This window comes from Oryzias latipes, chromosome 12 (assembly GCF_002234675.1).
Source record: "Oryzias latipes chromosome 12, ASM223467v1".
NCBI classification, from domain to species: Eukaryota; Metazoa; Chordata; class Actinopteri; order Beloniformes; family Adrianichthyidae; genus Oryzias; species Oryzias latipes.
The window spans coordinates 14,595,717-14,617,358 of NC_019870.2; the positions used below are offsets into that span (position 1 = coordinate 14,595,717).

Here is a 21,642-nt window from a genome sequence, read left to right on the forward strand (position 1 = left end):
TGCCACCTGCTGGCTGTACCACATTTCTGCAAATGTTATTCAAATAAATCTCTTAAATTTGTCCTTCAAGAGGGATTTTCACAGGGAAAAACAGACCATTTACAAACCAGAAAATATACAAAAAAATAAAAATAAGGAAATACTACTTCATTTTTGGAGGAAGTTTGAATGGTGAATTTTTTTACTTTTAAAAATAAACCTTTGGAAAAAGTGTTTCAATGTATTCTCAAAATGTCTAATGTCATATTTTACTAATTTAATATTCTATCACCTATCTTGTAAATAGCGATAGTGAAATAATGTAGACTAATCTAGAATGCAGGCAGAAAGTAAAAGTGAAATGAACTAAAGGAACTGCTTTGATGACGCTGTCATTTTAAATTTTGTTTCAAATTAGCCATGCTCACAAAAAACTTCTCAAAACACACAAAGAAATCCTGCATCTGCAAAGTACACGAATGACTGAGCAAAAAAAAAATCTTTTGACATCCAGCAATTAGGGGTATTATTTCTAAGAAAACAGATCTATATTTTCAAATGAGTCCATTATCAATTCATCTTCTTCCGCTCACCTGGGACCATGGTCATGGATGGACAGAAAGCAAAGATGCCCAGACTTTCCTCTCCCAGGCCACTTCCTCCAGGTCCTCTGGGGGGACCCCAAGGCGTTCCCAGGCCAGCCGAGAGGCGTAGCCTCTTCAGCGTGTCCTGGGTCTTCCCTGGGGCCTCTGCCCAGTGGAACATACCCGAAACACCTCCCTAGGGAGGCGTCCAGACTAGATGCCCAAGCAACCTCCTTATTTAATTTGAGTACATTATTTGTTGGTAAAGCATTTTCAAATATTTTAGTATATGTTTGTGAAAAATACATTTTTTCAGCAATCATTCATTATTAAAGTTACACAATAGCAGAAGTTTAAAAATAACATATGTGTTGAAACTTGTAGATGGTATTTTAAACCACTAAAAGTTCAATTCAGTACTATAGAAATCATTTACATTTAGACCGCCTTCAGTTGCAGGTTTTATAGAGAAACAACCTGTTTGGTCTTAGTGTTCATTTGCTTCCGATACATCAGGTTAAATGTTAGAAACAATGTTCATCTTTTTAATTGTACATTAGATAAAATGTCACACACAAGGAAAAAGGGGCACAAAAGTGTCTAATTCTGTATTTTTATTGTTTTTAATTCAAGTCACATACATTGTAATTTCCTTTTGGATTCTGTTTTGCTAAAGTTTGAGGACTGCTATTTGTTAAGCTTCTGGTTGATTTGTCATTAATGGATAAGCAGGTTTAAATCAGTGCTTCTGGTTTAATGACTGACCACCTGATACAATCTAATCAATTCTATTTTTCCTGAAATATGAAAGGGTATTGTTATATGTTCATACACTGAATATTGACGCATTAAGGATGCAGACTTTATTTTATCGTCTCGGGATGCAACCTCTTTGAACTACTTAAGAGTTTTACTCAAGTCCACAAAGTCCTTAAACACAAGCAAGATGGACTGAATCTACCTTTTCTACCACCTTGTTTTAATTTGTTTATAAGAGGTGTGCTTATCCTCACAAAAACATAAAAAAATAGGCATCATTTTTATCTCCATTTCAAAAGTTGTATATTTTGTACAGTTCAGCCTTTGTTGTAGCCCAGCTGACACGACAGCAAGCAACAGCAGAGGAGGAGAAGACAGGATGTGGAACACAACAAAACATTTGGGTCATCACAGAAGGATTTTTGATTTATTAATGCATTTTTGTAACCTCTACAAGTCTTTATGTATTGGCTTTGTCAAAAGAAAAGGGATTAAATGAGTTTTTGCTTGATTCAACACTTGCTTTATCAACATTAACCACGACATGTGAATTGACGGTAATAAATCCATGCCCAAACATGTCACATGTTCTTCTTTTAATGAGTAACACATCTTTATATGATATATCAGTCAGCATTGAAGTGCATTGAAGAAAAATTAAGTGCAAGTAGAGATTTTGATGCATTCATTTCCTCTTGAGGTTTAAAGTATTTGCCATGTCGCCCCAAAAATAGTCATTCTAGAGGAGATGCTGGGAAAAATAAAACAGCTATAGTTGATTCTGTTTCTAACCTAAAAGTTAAGTGTTTTTTCCCCCCCTATTATTTCAAGCTTTCTAAAGGTATCTCTACCTGATGGGGTAGAGGAGCCATTTTCACCTGGTTCCTGCTGTGATTTTATTCCAGATCTTCATAGTTTTCTCCTTTTTGTCCCTGACACGTTCCCTTACGGATTTCTCTGTTTGCTTTGAGGAACCCTGCAGCTAAATCAAGCTAGCAAGAGCATAAAGTCTGTTAGAAGCACTATTTTAGTGCAATAGTTTTGCACCTGGAAACCTTGTCATGTGGAACTGGCTACCTCTGCATAGAGATGGAGAAGACGTTGTGTCATAGCCCCATTTATAAGCCTTTTAGTTTTAGACTGAGGGAAACGCCATTTTTTTTGTAGTCGTGTCACCAAAGAACAGAATAACAACTTTTTTTTATAATAAAAACAATAACAGCATGAAGTTGCTCATTAAAATGCATCATCCTCAGTAACTCAATTCTGTCATCAGAATTTGGATAATACTTATTGAAACCATAAGGCTTTACGTTGGCCATATGATGGCAAATGTCAGACTTCAGCTGCTCTCTGAGGAAGTGGGTGGTGCTGTGGAGGACGACCTCCTTCTGGACACCGACTGTGAACGCTCTGGGCTGTGTTTGTCGTAAGGCTGGAGCTGACCCTCCAGAAAGTCCCTGTGCTGCTGGGTGATGACCTGGCTGATGAGTCCAGGAAGAGCTTGCAAGTTACTCAGCAGAGTCTCCAGCTTTGTCTCTAGTAGGGCAATCCTCTTCTCCATGTCCTCGCCTCGCTCATTTAGGTCTGACACCATGTCATACATGATGTTTTGAGTCTGCAACAGCAAAAGTAAACGCAGCGGGGTCATTTATCAAAATGTTGCAAAATTTTGGATAAAAACCAGTCACTGGATGTGACTATTATAAAACAACGTTTTATAGAAGACAAACCATTTATTGAAAATTTGAATAAATTTGTTGTGTGAAAAAGTGTGAAAAAAGGATAAAGTGAGATTCACACACAAAAAAACTGCTTTCAGTACCAGTCATACATAGAAAGACAAAAACAGGTATGACAGTTGTAATTAATGATAGTTAACAAACTGATGTTGAGTTCACTTTTTGAATCTTTGTTTCATTTTTAAAGAACTATGTAATGTTTCTTCATATCTCATTGTTACAAAAATGTTTCTTTATTTTTTAAACGTATACATTTATCCTTATAAAAACCCTCAAAAATAAAACTTTTTTTAAGGCTACATGATTTTAACATGAGTTAATATCTTAGCTGAGTTAACACATCCTCCCTGACCTACTTATGTTTTCCCCATAAAAGGCTTCATTCGCAAAGTAAAAAAACATAAATGTGTGATTATTTTGATGAATTTGCAACTACATGTTTTATTTTTCATGTGGCAATCCCATTTTTGCCCCTATTTATAGAAGTTGAAACAGCAAAGATGGGTTGAAAACCACAGAAGATACTCAAACATAGGATTTGTTTTCTTGATTTCTTTCCTACTAAAAATAAAATGTGCATATCTGTGATTAAAGCAGATGGATATCGGAAAGAAGGTTTACTTTAAAGACTGATGAAATCAAGTCATATTTGCAATTTCCAAAAGTTTGATGAAGCAAGAGGTGATGCAAACTGCTAAATAATTTAAAAAGTTTATGTAGGTCCACAATTTATTTTTAGACAATCAATGGACAGATGGATAAATTTAAGTCAACACATGTTTGGTAAACACATGTATACATTTTTAGACCATAAATGTGTTGACTTCCATCCATCCATCCATCCATCCATCCATCCATCCATCCATCCATCCATCCATCCATCCATCCATCCATCCATCCATCCATCCATCCATCCATCCATCCATCCATCCATCCATCCATCCATCCATCCATCCATCATCTATATTCTGAATCTGCGTAATCCCTTTCTGAGTTACGGGGTTGCTGGAGCCTATCGCAGCTTTGAAGTGTAGCCTGCCTTCACACAAATTGTCAGTCTTTTACAGGGCCACACAACCACACACACATTTACATTCAAATTTCCTAGGGAAAATACAGTCACCAATTAACACATTGAGGCATGTCGTTGGACTGTGGGAGGAAGCTGGAGTTCCCAGAGGAAACCCACTCGTGTATGAGGAACAGTGGGATGAACTTCATGAAACTAAAATGTGAATGGATTTGCTATTCATTATTTTTCACTTGTTTGTACACATATTCAATTTACACTTTTGCAAGAAATACAAGCAATGTGGAAAACTTCAGCTGCACTGTTCAGTACCCAGGTTTTAGTCTCTGAGTAACATCGGTTGAATTTTTGGCTGAAGATGTCCTGGATAAATTTTGGGTCAGTAAATCGGATCGAATTGGATTGTTCAAAAGGAACCTTTTTCGACCAAGAATCATATCAACAAGCACAAATTATAATGTAAAACAAATCAATCAATATGCATGAATTATACACAAAAAAAGAAAAAGCCCTCTGGGTCCAAAATTACTATAATTTGGCATCTAAATCCAAGCAAAAAACAAGGAGGTTTCTTTTTTCATAGCTGGAAAAAAAATTCAGGCGTCAGGGGTTTAGGTTGTATTTATGTTACAGCACATGGTTTAACAGGACATGTAGATAGAGAACCAAACAAAAATATGACAATTTTATTATCTCTGGAAGGACAACAGTTTTCCTGCTTTGTGCTTTTTTAGATTTACCAATGTTTTAGAATATCTAATGTATTTATTACTGTATATACATATACAAAGATATATATATATATATATATATATATATTGCATAAAACTTGTGTAATATATATACTTATATATACAATAATATATACTTGTATGATACTTATATATACTAAAATACTTATATATACTAAAATATATATCATTTGCTGTTGGTATTTCTTAATATATTTTTTGCTGCTGAAGATAAGAGAATTTCCCCATTGTGGGATGAATAAAGTTTATCTAATCTAATCTAATCTAATCTAATCTAATCTAATCTAATCTAATCTAATCTAATCTAATCTAATCTAATCTAATCTAATCTAATCTAATCTAATCTAATCTAATCTAATCTAATCTAATCTAATCTAATTTAATGAACTTTCTATCTTTATCTAAATAGTTATGACCCTGGTATAAAAACCTATGGATTTCAGGTGTAAAGCTACCAGAAGAGTGATTCTTGAAAAGTAAATTATTACTGTAATTTATTTAGGAGTACAGGCAATGGTGACTGGTACTTACCCTTTCCTCCTGAAAAATGTTTGTATGTTTTTTGTTTCTATATGAGTTACAAAGTGACACAAAGCAAATCAAACCACACACAGTGACATAGAACTTTACTCATAATTGTCAGTCTATCTCTGAGCAGGTCGATGATAAGGAAAAGGGAAATAGAGCAGAAAAGATTTCTCCAAACATCTGGTTGAGAGAACAGTTTTGCCATTAGTTGTGTGTTAAATAAACATAATAAAATAATCAATAAAAACAAAAAAAGTGTTTGTTAAAAGAGACAAGTGCGGTACATTAGAAAAAAGATGCAGCTTAGTTTAATTTAAAAAGGGGCTGTGAAAAAGGAGGTGATGAAAGAAGGGAAAATTGTGGGAACTGAAGTAATTCACAGCTTTCTCCTGTTGCAATGTATTTCTTTAAGGGACATGTTGACATGTGTTCTCTCAAAAAAAGCATGAAAATACAAAGGAAACACTGCCCTCTGATGGCCATAAGCTCCCAGGACAACACCTAAGAGCTTTCCTCATTCATCATTTTGACTCAGTGAGTGTGACGTCACCCATTTAAACTTACTTGCTTCCGGTTCCAGGCAAATGAGGGCAATTCATTCATTTTTCCACGATATGACCGTCGCCATGTTGGAACCAGACATTGTCAGTAAGCAGTGATTGGTCTGAGTCGATCTGAGTCATTGACTGTCTATGAGAAGTGGACTGAGTGACTCCTCCCCCATTGCGTTCCAAGTAGAAGGTACCTGTTAGTTCCAAGAAGCCAAAATCCCATTGACCTCTTTTGAGAAATAAACCGCTGTTACTAATTCGCCCTTTTTGTCAGAATAACTATTGTTGCTCTGCTGCCTTTTTATAACATGTTCTTGCTAATCCTTATTTTTTCTCATGATATTTTTCCTTTTATAGCGGGCTACTCAAGTTATAAACGGACCAATCAGATGCCTCAGTGAAAGCATGTGGCGTCTGTTGGTCCTCCCCTCAAACATTCTAAATGTTTGATTGACAGATTCTCCTAAGCTTTCTTTCAGTGGAAGGGGTGTGGACTTCCAACAAGCTCACTCCTGATTGGCAACAGTAAGGCAAGGCAAGGCAAGGCAAGTTTATTTGTAAAGCACAATTCGTACACAAAGTAATCCAAGGTGCTTCACAAAACAGAAAAATGTATTAAAATCACAATACATCATAGAAATAATCACGTAAAATTTACTTTAAAAGAAAAGAAAAAATTTGAAAATTGATTTAAAAATAAAGGAAGGAAAGGAAAGAAAAGTGCAGATAGGACCTTTCAGTCATATACACGGCTAAACAGAATTGTTTTAAGTCTAGATTTGAACATGAACACAGAAGAGGCCTGTCTTACGACTTCAGTGAAGCTGTTCCAGATTTTAGCTGCAGAATATTGAAACGCTGATTCCCCTTGTTTAGTTCTGACTCTGAGGAAACAGGAGGCCAGCCCCTGAGGTCAACAGAGTACGTGATGGTTCATATGGCACTAACATGTCAGAGATGTACTTTGGTGTGCGGCCATGGGGAGACTTGTACACAAGCAGAGCTGCTTTGAAGTCTATTCTTTGAGGTACAGGGAGCCAGTGCAGAGATAGTAGTTGCCAGAGATACGCTGACTCAGACTGACTTGGACCAATCACTGCTTACTAACCGTGTCTGGCTCCAAATGGCGACGGCCTTGAAGCAGAAATATGGTGACTGAATTTGCTTCATTTTGCTGGAGCTGGAAGTACGGAATTTTCTATGGGTGGCGTCACAATAGGTCAGTCCAGTTCTCTTATACAGTCAATGGGCTGAGTCTACATTTCTATAGAAACCACTGTCTCCAAACAGGAGTAAGCATTTTAGAAGGCCATATCCATTCCACTGAAAGCAGGCTCCAGAGAATCTGTCAATCAAACTCTTTGAACAATGTGCCACCACCTACTTTTATTGAGGCATCTGATTGGCTATTTTATAACTTAAATAACTTGCACTACAATAAAAATATAGTATTAAAAACAGAATTAGCAAGAACATGTTAAAAAATGATAGCAGAGCAAGCTTTTTAATTCTGAAAAATAGAATGATTGTAAATCCATGAGATTTTGGCTTTTTGGGACCAGCAGGCACTTCCTATTTGGAACTCGGGGGGGAGGGATGACTCAGTCAGGTTCTCACATACAGTCACTTATCCATCATGTCCAACTTTTTCAAAGCCACATTCCAGGCTGTACTGCTTTTTTTACAGCAGGAGATGATTAGGCTTAATTAACCGATACTTTTCACGACCTGCTGGCTCAGATCCAGCTAAACTGTGGTGTTCTTTGAATGTCAGAGCACTCTGCTTGTCTCTCCTTCCCCTTCTCTACCTTTATTTTTGGCTGATTCATCAGATTACACTGTGTCTCCCTTCCCAGGTTAGTGTTTTTGCTGTGTCAGGCTGGCATACTGCCTGGTCTTTCCCTGAGGGTTGTCGACTTCTGTTTAGTGCACCTGAAGACAAACACTAGAGGATACATGAAGTGGAAAAACTGGCTTTTGCAGTTTGTCTCATTTGATATTTCTTAAGGGAAAAAAGCAGGTTATTCTGTAAGATAAAGAAAGGTTTTTATTTGTACCTGAATAAATCGAGTGACAGGTGAGTGCGGTTGGTCACGGCACAAATATATTGCCTGTCTGTTTATTTGACACCTGTAGACTTTGGCTACACAAGAAAACACAACTAATACTTTGAATGAAATGACATGCACTGAATTCAATCAAACAAGCAAAACCTGAGGTACAATGCAACAGGAGACTGTAGCAGTCTATCTTACCTTAGCAAGGTCCACTAGTGAGTTTGCTTGGTCGTTCAGCTTGCGTTGCTCCATTTTAACACTTCTCAATCTGAACACAAGACCATTCAGAACCCAGTAAATCAGCGCCATCAGAAATGTCAGGTTTGTGCACACACAAGGCATATACACGGAGAGCACTCCTAGGACATGCACAGGACGTGTGTAGAGAATGCAGGGATTGCAGGGGGGGGGTTCAGTCTGTTTGTTTGAGCTGCATGCAAGTGGAAAGGAGACCACGGAGGGGGGGAAACAAGATCAGCTCTGGATCCTAAAAACTGATGCTTCTGGAACAAATAAGCCAGTGTGGGTGCTCGTCGATGAAAAGCACCCCTGAATTTCGGCTATCTCAAGTAAGATAACTCCTCTGTGCTCACGTATATTGGTGTACCATTCAGAGGCAAAATATATAACTCTACATTTTTATGTAAAGGTCCTATCTGCAACATATTTACATATAAAAGGTGGTATTAGGACTAAAATAACCAAAGATTTTAGACTTGTGATTAAAAGAATCTTATATTTTTCTCTAAAGATGAAATTGTGAATTGATCAAAAAAATACAAAGCAAAGCCTGCTTTCACTGTCTGCACACAACAAATTACCTATGTCACATAATGTGCCTAAATAATAAATATGTTCAGTTTAATTGGGCTTTTCAAGTCTGTCTTTATACCTTCTCTCCAGGGGCTTTAAAAAAAAGCGCAAGCGTGCAGTATTACAGGCTGTCGTCCACATGTGGTTTCAAGATATTAGTTTTTTTTTTTCTCGAGTCCTCCCACTGTTCCTAAATTGCTTTGAGCACAAGCACAATCACATCATGATGAGGATTGGTTGGGCTAACTTTCATTGAGTGAAAGTAATAAACCCTGCAACAAACTGCGATGCTTTTGCAGATTAAGGCCATTGTTTACTTGCGTGTGAATGTGAGCTTTAATGAAGATGGATAACGGCTTTCTCATTAGTCATTCATCAGCAGCACTTTTATTTTGCCTCTTGAAGGCAGATGTGAAGTGAAAAACTGCTCCAATAGAGGGTGCTATAGGAGTCACTACAGAATATTGCAGGCGAAGGGGGGAAAGCGTCCTGACAACTGAGCCCCCGAAACGTTTCATCCAAAGCAGGCAAGTACAGAACACCAGAAGAAGCACTTATCATTTATGTAAGTGGATGAAACAAAAGAGCAAGAAGTCTCTATTAAGTTATGACAAACAATAGATATTCAGCAACAAATAGCTTAGAGATCAATGCAAGCCCTGTTTAAATGTGCATTTCACAGTTGGAAGACAGATAGCTCAAGGTCAGAATGAAAAGGGTGATTACTCTGTCTGTTCCATTCTGTCTTTTTCCCTCAGTCAATCATTCCTCACACACAGTTCTTTTGAATGGGCTCTCTAAATCTGCTTGCTATTCATTAGAGGGGAAACAGCTATGCTCAGCTTTCCAATAGCTCACTAAATCTTTTAAGGCAATCTCAGTTAGTGCGCCTGCATATGTATTTTTTTCCATATATCTCTGCTTTTTATAATTGTCATGACTTGAGCTTGTTAGAAAGAAATGTGGGCAAAAAGGTAAGATTGAGCAAAACATTTCAGTTTTTGATACAATTGTCTATATAGGTTATCCCAAATAGATTTATTATATTATGTATACATATTTCATAAAAAAAGATCTAAGTCATAATCTTTAATAACCAGCAGGGCCAGGCTTAAAGTCATAAAACATACCCCAACAAATAGAGTAGAAATGTGTCCAAAGCCTGAGGTATTCTGCTCTAATGCAGCCTTACAATTATTGCAAACTTGACTTTAAGACATATTTTATTATTCATGTAAATATTTATCTAAATATTTTAGTCATGTAAAAGTTGAGCATGCTAGCGTCCTTCTTTTTTGACGTGTAGTGAATGAACAGTGGAAAGTAACTGCTGGATGGAAGCCTTATCCTTGGCGTAATAAACACTCTGCAGTCTTGTTTTTTGTATTTTTTCTGGGGGGGGGGGTATTTTTTTTTTAAATCTGTCCCAACTGACAGCTTCTTGTCGGCTCACAAAGTTCTCTCCAGCTCAAAGAGGATTGCTCATAGGCTGACCTTAGTCGCAGGTCTTTTTCTCACATCTGAAGTTCACTGATCTTTAAGCTAACAAGCACTCCCCTTCCTGCTACTTGCTACGATTCCTACTCCAACCTTGTGGAAGGAAAGAGACCGTGGTCCCTGTGGGGATCATTTGAATGAACCAGGACGCTTGGTTTCACAGCTGTTAAAGTCTTAAGCTTGTCTGATCCAAATAACCTCAGAAGGGTTTGCTGTTGCTTACTGTCCCAATTATCCTTCCTGACAGCTGTACATCCTTGTTTCTGCCCTGCTTTACCACTCTGGAGCACTGCTACCTTGTCATCCAACAGAGAAATGGATGAGATGTGGCTGCAAATGCTGTAACAATGGTTCCACTAGCCGAAAGATGACCCTGAGTCCTGATCTGCATGGTGTTATGTTGTAGAAAACACAACTTAGAAGGGCTATCTCACATTACATACTTGTTTTACTGCAGGTTTTCTCTTGTGGAGCTCTAGCTGTCATCCTTCGGTATGTGAAAACACAGTTGATTCAAGTTTAATCAGTAGCGCTCTGATTAAAGGTCCAAGTCTCGTCACATCCATGCAGAAAATGGAAAGAGAACACTCTCCATCACTGATAATTGAAATTCACTTGCTAAGGATCTGTATCATGTAGCATGTGTCTCAAAAGGTGTTTGCTCTGGTCATTCAAATCTGTCTGACAACTGTATGGAAAATGTATATGAGGTTTGCAAACTAAACAGCCAGCCAAAAGAGAAAATAAAAAAGGTAGAAACAAAAATAAGTAAATAATCTGAAATTATGATAGTGTGGTGTAAATCCATAAATTGCAAAACCTTTTTTGTGCATGAATTTCACTTATCAAATGAGGGAGTGTAATTTTTTAACGATTTTTTTAAAGTATTTTTGGGTTCAACGACAAGCTCTTGTTAGCATGCACACAACAGGTCTCTATCTACATGTCAGGCGAACACTTACTTTCGAGCTCTATTGCATTGTGTCGACACAAACAGGAAAAAAAAAGTAGACAAATGAATTAATACAACATCAGATACACACATTCAGATGGTAAAATGTGTTTGCTCCCTTCTGGCTGGATAGCTCTCACAACAGCAATCGTTACAAACTGTTCTTTTTATTATTTTTTTTCCATCAAGCACATCATCTCTGTGCTTTTGCAGATACTGGAGATGCTCTGAAATGTATTTCCTTTTTTTCTAATCCTCTTATCAGAAGCTCAGTAAATAAAGCAAGCCTCCTGACAACAGACTGAGCCTTGAGCATCCGAGGCTTCGTTGAACATTAGTTAACACTTTATATGATTGACTGACTGGTGAGGGTTTGCGGAGAGACAGTTCCCGATTTGATGTGCTCTACCTAGGGATGTAACGATTCATTAGAAAAATTCATAGTCAATCTTGCTTCATTGTGAACAATCTGATTCAATCAAATTTACTGACCTAAAATCTATCCAGGACATCTTTAGCCAAAAATTCACCCAGAGAATAGTTCTTGCAAGATAATCAATTGTAAATTAAAAATATATATAAACAAGTAAACAAGAATTAATGTCAAATCCATCCATATTTTAGTTTCATACAGTTTACCCCACTGTTGTTTTTCTACATCAAAATCATACAATTGGACAAGTATTAGAACATTTTACCACACTGTTAGGTCACATGTCTTTGCAAAATTCAAAGTGTTTTTTCACATTGGACTTTAATGATGGCTTGATCATCTTTTGCTGCAATCACATGTGTATTGTCTGCTGTGATGACCCTTGGTCATTTTTCTGTTATAGTAAAATAAACCTAAGGTGCCTTAATCCAAATGGTATTTTTCAATATAGATAATAATTGATTTATTTCATTTTATAGGTCGATTTGATTAACAACTTGCCTCAGACAGATTGGTCTGATTGGATAAATCGATTCATTGTTTAATCATCACACCCCTAGTTCTAATCACATAAAGGATACCTTTAAATCTTTGCCAGCCCAGCAGATGTGAGATCACCTCCTGTTTTGAATTAATCTCAACCAAGACTGTGTGTGATATTTTGCATTCACAACCAATGCCACCCCAGACAAAAGCTCTAAAAACTGTGCCTCTGGAGCAAGACTGAAGGCGTGACTGGAAGCTGCTGACACCATGCTGAGCTTTTTTCTGCACACAGACCTGGACATGACTTTTCACAGCTGAATGTGATTCTCTTCAGATTGAGCTGCAGCTCTGAGTTGTTCCATTATTAGCAGGCTGGCATGAGACATCGTAATCACTACTGCAAAGTGCCTGAACATAAAGGCAAGGGTATGATGACGCAAGACAAGCAGCAGTGAGAATATCCTCCAATATCAGTTTGCTGCAGGAAAGGTAGCTATTATGTGTATATTGATGGCCTCCTGCCTCCTTCCTAAACACGGAGGAGTCTTTAAGAGACAAATGTATTCATAATATTCATGAGCATATCAAAATTGTACGGAGACGTAGACCGCAGAGGCCAAAACCACAAAATGCAAGCAAACACACATCCACACGCTCCTATAAATGTACATATGAGCAAAAAATTGCTCGTCATTTATCTTGATAAAGTGCAGCTCAGATTTTACTGAAGGGAGCAGAGGTGCTGGTATGTGGTGAGGAAAAACAACAGCTAGATGAGACTTAAATCAATAATGATTCAAAGTAAGTTGGAGGTCTTCAGGGACCCACTAACAGACAAACTCACGAGTTAATGTCTGACCAGCCGTTAGAGTTAGAGACCCAGATACGTCATCTGTGAGGTCAGCCTGACATCTGACTCACAGAGAAAGAGACACAGGAGTCAAATCGACTGCAGTACCTTCAGTCTAAAACAAAAATCATTTTCTCCGTCATAAACACATTATTGCAACAGAAAGAATGTATACGCTGACACTAATGAATAACATCTGCATTCCTTTTAATTTTGCACACAAATTCAACAAGCCAAAACTAGCACATCATTGAGTGAATGGGAGACATGGTCATAAAACACCATATCCTTTATTAGTATGAACACAAATTTGCTACAGGTGTCAAACAATTCAGATTTCAGGTTTATGTGGATGAAATTAATCTCCTGGATAAAAAAAACTGTTCGAAACTGTGCACCTACTGGTGAATGGCTTGGAGAAATTTTCTCTGGTGCTTCCTGACTCTAGCGTGGTCCATCTTCCTCACCAGTTTGGTGTTCTTGTAGATGAGCCACGTCTCCCTGAGAACATTCGCAGCTGTGTTTTTCACCTACAAGCCAAAAAAATGAAGGTAGAAACATCGAAAAGATGGAAACATAATGAAAGGTTAGTTAAATATTGTTATTAGACCAGAACAACCTGCTATTAAAATTGCACACTTTCCACAGGTCTAATTTTTTAAAAACAAGTTGACAAAACTGCCTGAAAACAGCAGCTTCATGTTTTGTTGGTCAGCATTGCCTGAAACAAGCAACAATTGAAAAAAAAGCTTTCTTGTTTTACTTAATATTACTTAAAACTGACTCTACAAGGTTATTTCCACAATTTAGAAAGTCTGACTGCATTTAAACTGCTGCTAAACTGCACTGGGTTTGCCAGCAAGTGAACTGAGACGCTCAATTTCCTAAACACCAGAGATCTTAAATCTAGTCAACACAAGACTTCAGATGAGCTTTAATAGCTGCCTACACGAAGGGAACTATCTAAGATAATGATTTATTGTAAAGCCCTAAATGTTATCAATTCTTAAATGGGAGTTGATAGGCCTGCTAAATGGGTACTTTCTCAATTTTATACTATAATTAGAAAAAGATTTGATTGGTTTTGACCTTTTAAGTTTTTTCTATATCTGTACAGATCAACAAGAAATATTACAGAAATGGATAAACATAAAGGAAACCATCAGACATCTTGGGGAAACAAGTTGTGTTCATCAGATTTCACATAGTTATGTTATTGGCTTTATTTAATGAAATGTTTAATATTTTGGTAGTTTTCCCATCTGAGTAAATAATCTGTTGCTCAATAACTAAGAGAATAGACTTTTTGCGTTTGTGAAACTTTGGAACAATTTTAATAATATCTACCTCACTTCTGGATAAGCTGGGTTCTTACGTCACTCATCAATTAAGCTTCAGTCTAAACCAGTAGCTAATTTCCCCACATCTCTCCTCTTTTTCACTTCTCCTCCCAGTTAATCACATTCATATTTTAAATTCATGGAGGTTTATTTCTCTACATTCTAGACGGTTTTCCAGTCCTCCACCTGGAACAATGCTTTGTCATGGACTGGCCCTCAACCACCATCAGCGTCCAGGCTCTGGGGTTTGTTCATCTATGGACCGAGCTCATCCCAACATCAGCCCAGAGCCTAACTGTCAAAGACTATGGACTTCATGCACACATTTTGAATCACAAATTAATCTTCCTTTTTGTGCATTCCTAAGACCTCTCCTCGTTGAAATATAAATCTAAGAAGCTCACTTACTCTTTTCGTTAGCTGGGTGTCCATCATGAAATTGTGGACATGCTTTTCAGCTTTGGTTAGTTCTAATTTCTTTGCCACCACAGCCACCACCAAGGCAGTGCAGCCAGCACCCTAACAACACAAAAACAAATCACAGATGACTCCTTTCTTTTTCTTTTCTTGTCTTCTTAGAGAGGCCCTCCATGATGCATACTCACCATAATGCCAGTCAGGAGACAGACTCCTTTTCCACAGTATGTGTGTGGGACCATGTCCCCATATCCAATGGTTAGAAACGTGATTGAGATCAACCACATGGCTCCAAGAAAATTGCTGGTTATATCTTGGTTGTCATGGTACCTGTAATAAATAATATTTGTAACAAATGGACAGTTTTTCATTCACTAATACTTTCTTCTTCTTCATTTTTTTTTTACCCAGTATGGTACATAGCATCACATGTTTAGGCGTAAATTCTCCTATCTGGATGCTCAAACAGCAAGTGGGCTAACACTGTCTATTTTTATCCCTTATCTATGTTTCATGTTGTGCAGCACAGCATAATGTGAGAAACTAATCCAGGCACCTCTCACAAGCTCTCACAGTCCATGCAGCGATGATCCACAGCGAGATGGTGAAAACCAGCAGCACAGTGCCAGGACAAATGGTCATGAGGGTCTTCATCACAAAGCGTGTATTAAAGTTAATTTTGTTGAGGGCCCCAATGCTACGAGATGAGGCATCAGTGAAGAGCTTGCTGTGCAGCAGCATCACTCTAGCGATGAGATACAGTCGCAGGAACATGGGAATAGAAAGAATGATGTCCACATCTGCGTCTGTTCTGGACGGGACGTAGGAGTACGCCAAACGTGCTGTCCAGGTAAAGGTGTAGTTCCCTGGGATGGGGTGTATGGCGCAGACCAGGATCTCCAGACAAATGAAGAAGATGCGTTCGTACGTCATGGCTATCCTCCAATCATCAGCTGCATTGTCCACCATGAAGAGCTGCAATAAATGGATACAGTGAGAGTTGTGAAAGACAGCACACATATTCATTCATCTAATATAGAAGGCTAGAGAAAAACGTCTAACCTACAGAAGCAAATCACATAAAATGTTTTATATCTTTGTTTGGTTGGTTTGTTTTCGCTTTTAGTAGACAAAACCATCAGGATATGTTAAGCAGTTTCAATAGCAGTTCATTGAGGGGACATTATGGTCTAAAAAAAACAAGAAAAAAAAGGCGTAAACAAGAAAATCCTTACCCTGCTAGTAATCTGACTAACATATTTTAATAAGCACTTTCATCTCCTCACTGCACCACCTTTAACATCAAGCCATTTCCATCCTTTGTGTGATTCATGCTTTGTGCTGTGTGGGCTATCCTTTTTTCTTTTTTTTTTGTTGTTGCTGCTTTTAATGCAAAGAAATTAAAGAATTGGACTGGGTGACCCCTCTTCCCTTGCGTTTTAAAGAGAAGTCCCTAAAACGCAAAATCCTGTAGACTTCTATTGAGAAATAAACAGCTATACTCAGTTATTCTATTTGTCAGAATAACCATTCTTTCTCTTCTATATCTTTTTACCATGTTCTTGCTAATCCTGCTTTTTTTATGATATTTTTGTTGTAGTGAAAGTTATTAAAGCCATAAACTGACCAATCGGATGCCTCAATGAAAGTAGGTGGGCTTCTGTCAAATGTTTAAAGCGTTTGACTGACAGATTCTCCCAAGCCCGCTTTCAATGGAAAGGGCGTGGCCTTCTAACATGCTCACTAATGATTGGAGAGTGGAATCTATAGAAATGTAGACCATGATCGGCATGGTCCACTCACAGCTTATTGAGGAAATCTGGTTCCAACATGGCGATGGACATATCGCGGAAAAATGTCAACTAAATTGAGTTTATTAGGTTGGAGCAAGAAGAAAGTCATGTTTGCTCAGTCCAGTTCTCTTTATACAGTCAACGGGTCTATCTGCATTTACATTGCAGTGAGCTGGAAAAGGGCAAAACTTGCAAAAAATCTTGTTTTTAGGCAGTAGACAGCTTGCTTGTTTGTCCAGACAGTTGCCAAATATAGTAAACTAGGAAAAAGCTGTGGCTGAGATCACATTGTGAAAGCTCATTATGAAACAACTGTTTATCATATAAGTTGAAGACATGCAACAACATATAAATATATAAAAATGAAACCTATACAACCTCGATACATGGATGATTTTTAAGACTGGAAATGCTGAAAAAGATCTCTGATGAAAGATGAACATCTTGAAGAACTTCTATTTTATTTTCTAAATACATATTCAAAGAGATTCTGACCTACTTTACATGCTTTCATTTGTTTTTGGCCTGCAAAATTTGAATTCTTTGCTGCTATACTGTCCAAATGGAAAATGATTTTAAGATGATCATCTGTGTCTGAGATTTCTTCACTTTTAGTGTTTCAAGAAAGTTTTGACAGTTCTCAAAAGTAATAAGAAAACAGAAAATTCTGTTCTCCAATTTCCTTTTTTTATTGTTTGTTTTGCTTTGTTGGCAATTTAGTCTAAATATCTTTTCCTTGTTTTCTTTTTTTGTATTAAAAAAGCTAAAAGATTTAAGGTGAAGAGAATTTGAGAAAATCTGTCACCTCTGCCATCGCCTAGCCTGTCCGACCCGACCACATCTCAGGGGACGTGAACGTTAATGGTTTTCATCAGCTCTCATCACCCCTTCCCTCCCTGTCCTATGTCATCCACACAAGCTCCCTCACATGGTCACCTCTGCAGTTGCTGCAGATTCTCCTGCTCTTCAGCACTCCCTTTATCTTCATCTGAAATATTCCTAGCGAATGGTGTTCAGTCTGAAATCATGACCTAGCCAATCACCTCCATCACATCCTCTTCCTCGTGATCCCTGACTTACCCTGATGGCAGAAGACAGAGTGTCTCCATCTCTAAAAGGAGGTTTGTTTTTGCTGGTTTGGGTTGCAAATTAAATGCTATCGAGCCATATTAACTTCCTCTCCCTCTGACACACTGCTCTGAAATTCCTCCACCGCTACTCCCACTCCATCCACTTAATCACGTCAAGGTCCTCTGCCTGCGCAAGCCGTCACGAGTGGCAGTATATATTTCTCAAAATGCTGGTGTCAGCAAACGGGAGCGAGATTTCCTGGCGGCTGTTTTTACCACAAGAGCACACAGCTTTCTAAAGTGGAGGAAAAAGGGGGACTGCACCATCACATTTCATTGTAACCTTCTTGATGTGCTTTGTAATGAATTATGGGATGCTCAGTGGCTTCTCTGGCTTTGAAAGGAAAATATGTAACAACACTGCAATTGTTTTTGGCTCAAAATAACAGGGAGGAAAGCTCAAAATGTACACGTTTATAAATAAATCTTTAGATTTATCGTAACGTCCAAAAAAAAGACGACTTTATAGTGGCCTGAAATGATTGGATTTTAATGGGATTCTTCATTTGACCATTCTAAATTCACTGGTGTACATAAGAATTACTTAACAACATTTTCATCTGCATAAATATGTTTTTCAAGTCAATTTTAGTTTTCCATTTGACGATATTATGTACAACAGACTTTTGAAGTAAGAATACATGTGCCTAAATTATAACAAATGTTTTGCACAGTAATCTGCCTCACATCATATTGTCTTTTAGAAATTATTTCACAACAAATAGAATTTTTCTGATTCATGTCAAATTTTTTAATGTTTGCATATCAAAATTAAAATCAGAGTTGCTTTTGTGTCTTGACTTCTGCAGAATAAAATACACTATGGCTGCATTAAATGTAGCCTCTCATGCGTTTCTACCTTGCAGACGGTTTATCCCAGGATTCATCAATCTACAAAAACTGCTTTTTCAGTTTCAGTAATAAAATAATAAAAACAAAAACCCATTAGATTGCCTCCAATACTTTTTCTTAATGGTTTTTGTTACAGTTTAAAAACTGTTCAGAAAATGTAGAGACAATATAATTAAGAGACTTATTGTTCATTGTTGTGCATGATCAATCCGATTCAACAACAAAGACACAAACTTGAACTACTGTAAGAATCAACATAATTGCTATATTTTTCATTTTAGATAATTTTGTTTGTTAATATTATTATTATTATAATCTTTTTCCTATTTCTTACTCTTATTCTTCTTCTTATTATTATTATGTATATAGTATACTTTTATTTGTACATATACCATTTCAGTATACATGCTGTTTATAGTTTTCACCATTTGTGTTTTAGAAGTTTGCTTTTTTGGGGGTTGTGAGCGTTGAAAAAGCACAAAACTTTAGTAAGGGTTAAAGTCCCTTCTTCATTCTTCACAATGATTTGAAGAAATGAATACTCAGAAATGCAAATTTGAGCTAAATTTTCTTTATATGGAGGACGAACATAAAGGAAATTTAGATGCACCGGGAATGTTATGTTGGGCGTGTGAGGGTCTGTAAACTAGCGAGACAGATAGCTCAGTTATGGGTGATGGGAAGAGGGGGCTCAATGGCAGCAGTCCTGCTCACAACTCAGAGGCGACTTATTAATTAACTCCTGCCGGTCTGCAGAAGACCACGGGGAACGGTTTCACAATAGATCAAAAGATGATTGGAGTGGGAATTTAAAATGTTGTTTTTTCTAAAATTGTGGAAAGATGCACACAGTGTCTCAAATATGTGACACTATAATTTTGTTCTCTCTGAGCCCACCCAGGACATCTGCTTTGCCCTTTGACAGATGTGCCATCCCATTCAAAAACCCCCCTGCCATTAGTCCTGAAGTGGGTCATACCAAGCAGGTGCTGGAGGCTTGCCTTGCTGCCTTAAGTGATGGAGAGCTATGGGTTTGTTGGTATTGTGCTTTGGTCCAATCATTCTATTTTACATTTTGATGGTGTGTGCTCTCCTAGGCACTTTAACGTTGGGAGTTGGGTCATCTAGACCCACTAGACAGTGTGCTGAACCTTTTTTCTTCAATGATTTGTGAACCTCACTGGTGTCCATGGATTACATGAAATCTTTCCACCTTTATCCACCTTTGTCATGGTAGGGAGAACACGTCAAAGTAAGGGTGGGGTCATCTGAGATAGCACAAGGGTTAAACTAAAGATTACAGAGCATGCACACACAGTGTGTAAGAGAACACTTTAAAGCTGTGTTTCTCCACAGAATGTTAATGTAAAAAAAACATGGGTACGATTGACAAATGCAGAGACTATCTGTTCACTAGTTTAAACATTGAAGCGATGAGAACAGGACATTTTTCTCAGTTAAAAATGAACTTTAGGACAAAAATACAAAAAAAATTACCAAAGTTCAAAAAAACCACAAACGTACAATTTTCTACCAACCCTCTATTTGCAATTCCTCATAATAGACGTAAAGAGCTGTCCCATTCCAGAGAGAGTCTGGTGGGATCTGTGACCCAGATTGTAAATTTAACTCGCTCATAAAATAGAATGACTGAAATAGTCATATTTGTCACATAAAAAAAAGAAAAAGGAAGCTCTTGTTTGGTGTGTTCAGCTCAAGGACAAAGATGCAGAAAAATCAATAATGAAGTGCAACGCTGTCTCTCACAGATGTGCCTGAATGCCTCGTGTAGCACAGTTTGACAGCTTCAAAGTCCCTCAGAAACTGCAGCTTTTCAACCTTTTCACATTAACACACAGGCTTCACTGATGCTGCACGCTCAGCACAGCCTCTGAGCCAATTACATGGTAAAAAGCCTCTGTGCCAAAAATAAAAATTTGTCTCAAAGCGGGCTCATCAAAAACAAAATGCAGCAAGACAACACATCCTCAGACAAATGTTACATCTTTTATATTTTTTTAAAAGCCAGAATCAGACTTTCCCCCCAAACACAGAAACTATTAAACTTTCAGGCACAGTTGTTCGTATCCAGCGGGTGACAGAGCTCCTGTAACAAACTGACATGTGTCAGAGAATTGTGTAACTCTAACCACAGCTTGCCCTGTCTGGCTTTCCAAGTGAGTGTAATTTAGACATGGAAACACAAGCTGTGACTTCATTTGACACCTGTTTCCTAATGTTAAGCATCTGAGTGCATCTAAATTATTGTTTGCACACAGCACAAGAGAGTTTTATTTTACATTTCACGCAACAAACTAGTCATGTCAGGGGCAGTTAAAAAATTTGTTCCCTCAAAACAATGCAATTAAACATTTAAAGGAGGGTTGCATAACAAAAGTCTGCTTAGGGAGTAAAGCAATTACGTTAATGGACGACCTGAAACACAATACTAAAGGGCCCTTTTACCTCAGAAGGAGGTATTCCTTGCAAGCCCAAGAACTAGCAGATATGACAAATCCACTTCCGTGGGCTGAAGCTATTAAACATATTAAGACGTCAATACATGATTTTAATGGTATAGAATTAGTTTTAATGTATTTCATAATGAATGAAAAAGGCCTAAAACATTTTTTAAATGGTTCTTAGACAACGTTTCACAGTTAATAGAAGTTCAAAGATGCTTAAACAAGCCAAAAATACTGTTTTAATCAAAGCTTAATTATAATGTTTCAATGATTTGATACATTTTTGTTTGTGAAAAAACATTTGTGTGTAAGAAGATTAAATTCAGTTGTAGATTAAAACAAAATACCGGTAAAGCATAAAGAAAAATACTAAAATGTTGCAACCATTTTCCATCATTGAAAGACTTCTTAAAGTGATAATTTTACTTGTAAGACCTAAAAGTCACTTCACGAATTGCACTGAATTAAATGTGGTGTTATCACAGTGTATATGTGGCTGACAGATGCTGTGAATTACAGACTCTTGGTGTTAAAATTCCATTCGAACACTTTAGTTGAGGTATGAGACAATATTACCCCCCCTACCTGTAATATTTCTGGCCAACCTAACATTAACTCTGCAACAAAAATGG

General features: G+C 37.4%; 1 protein-coding gene across 2 annotated transcripts in view; it reads right to left on the reverse strand.

Annotated features, from left to right (window-relative positions):
- Nucleotides 1-1,162: 1,162 nt before the first annotated feature.
- LOC101174204 (small conductance calcium-activated potassium channel protein 2) overlaps nt 1,163-21,642 on the reverse strand; it is a 36,156-nt gene continuing 15,676 nt past the window's right edge. The window contains exons 3-9 of one of the 2 annotated variants that reach the window (XM_023960704.1): nt 15,327-15,745; nt 14,959-15,100; nt 14,762-14,872; nt 13,416-13,543; nt 11,255-11,263; nt 8,181-8,250; nt 1,163-2,940 (exon numbers count right to left, since the gene is read on the reverse strand). In XM_023960704.1, coding sequence (XP_023816472.1) covers nt 2,665-2,940; nt 8,181-8,250; nt 11,255-11,263; nt 13,416-13,543; nt 14,762-14,872; nt 14,959-15,100; nt 15,327-15,745 — 1,155 coding nt within the window. In that variant the 3' untranslated portion in view covers nt 1,163-2,664. The remainder of the gene's footprint in view (nt 2,941-8,180; nt 8,251-11,254; nt 11,264-13,415; nt 13,544-14,761; nt 14,873-14,958; nt 15,101-15,326; nt 15,746-21,642) is intronic. The other variant, XM_023960705.1, reaches the window with a different exon arrangement.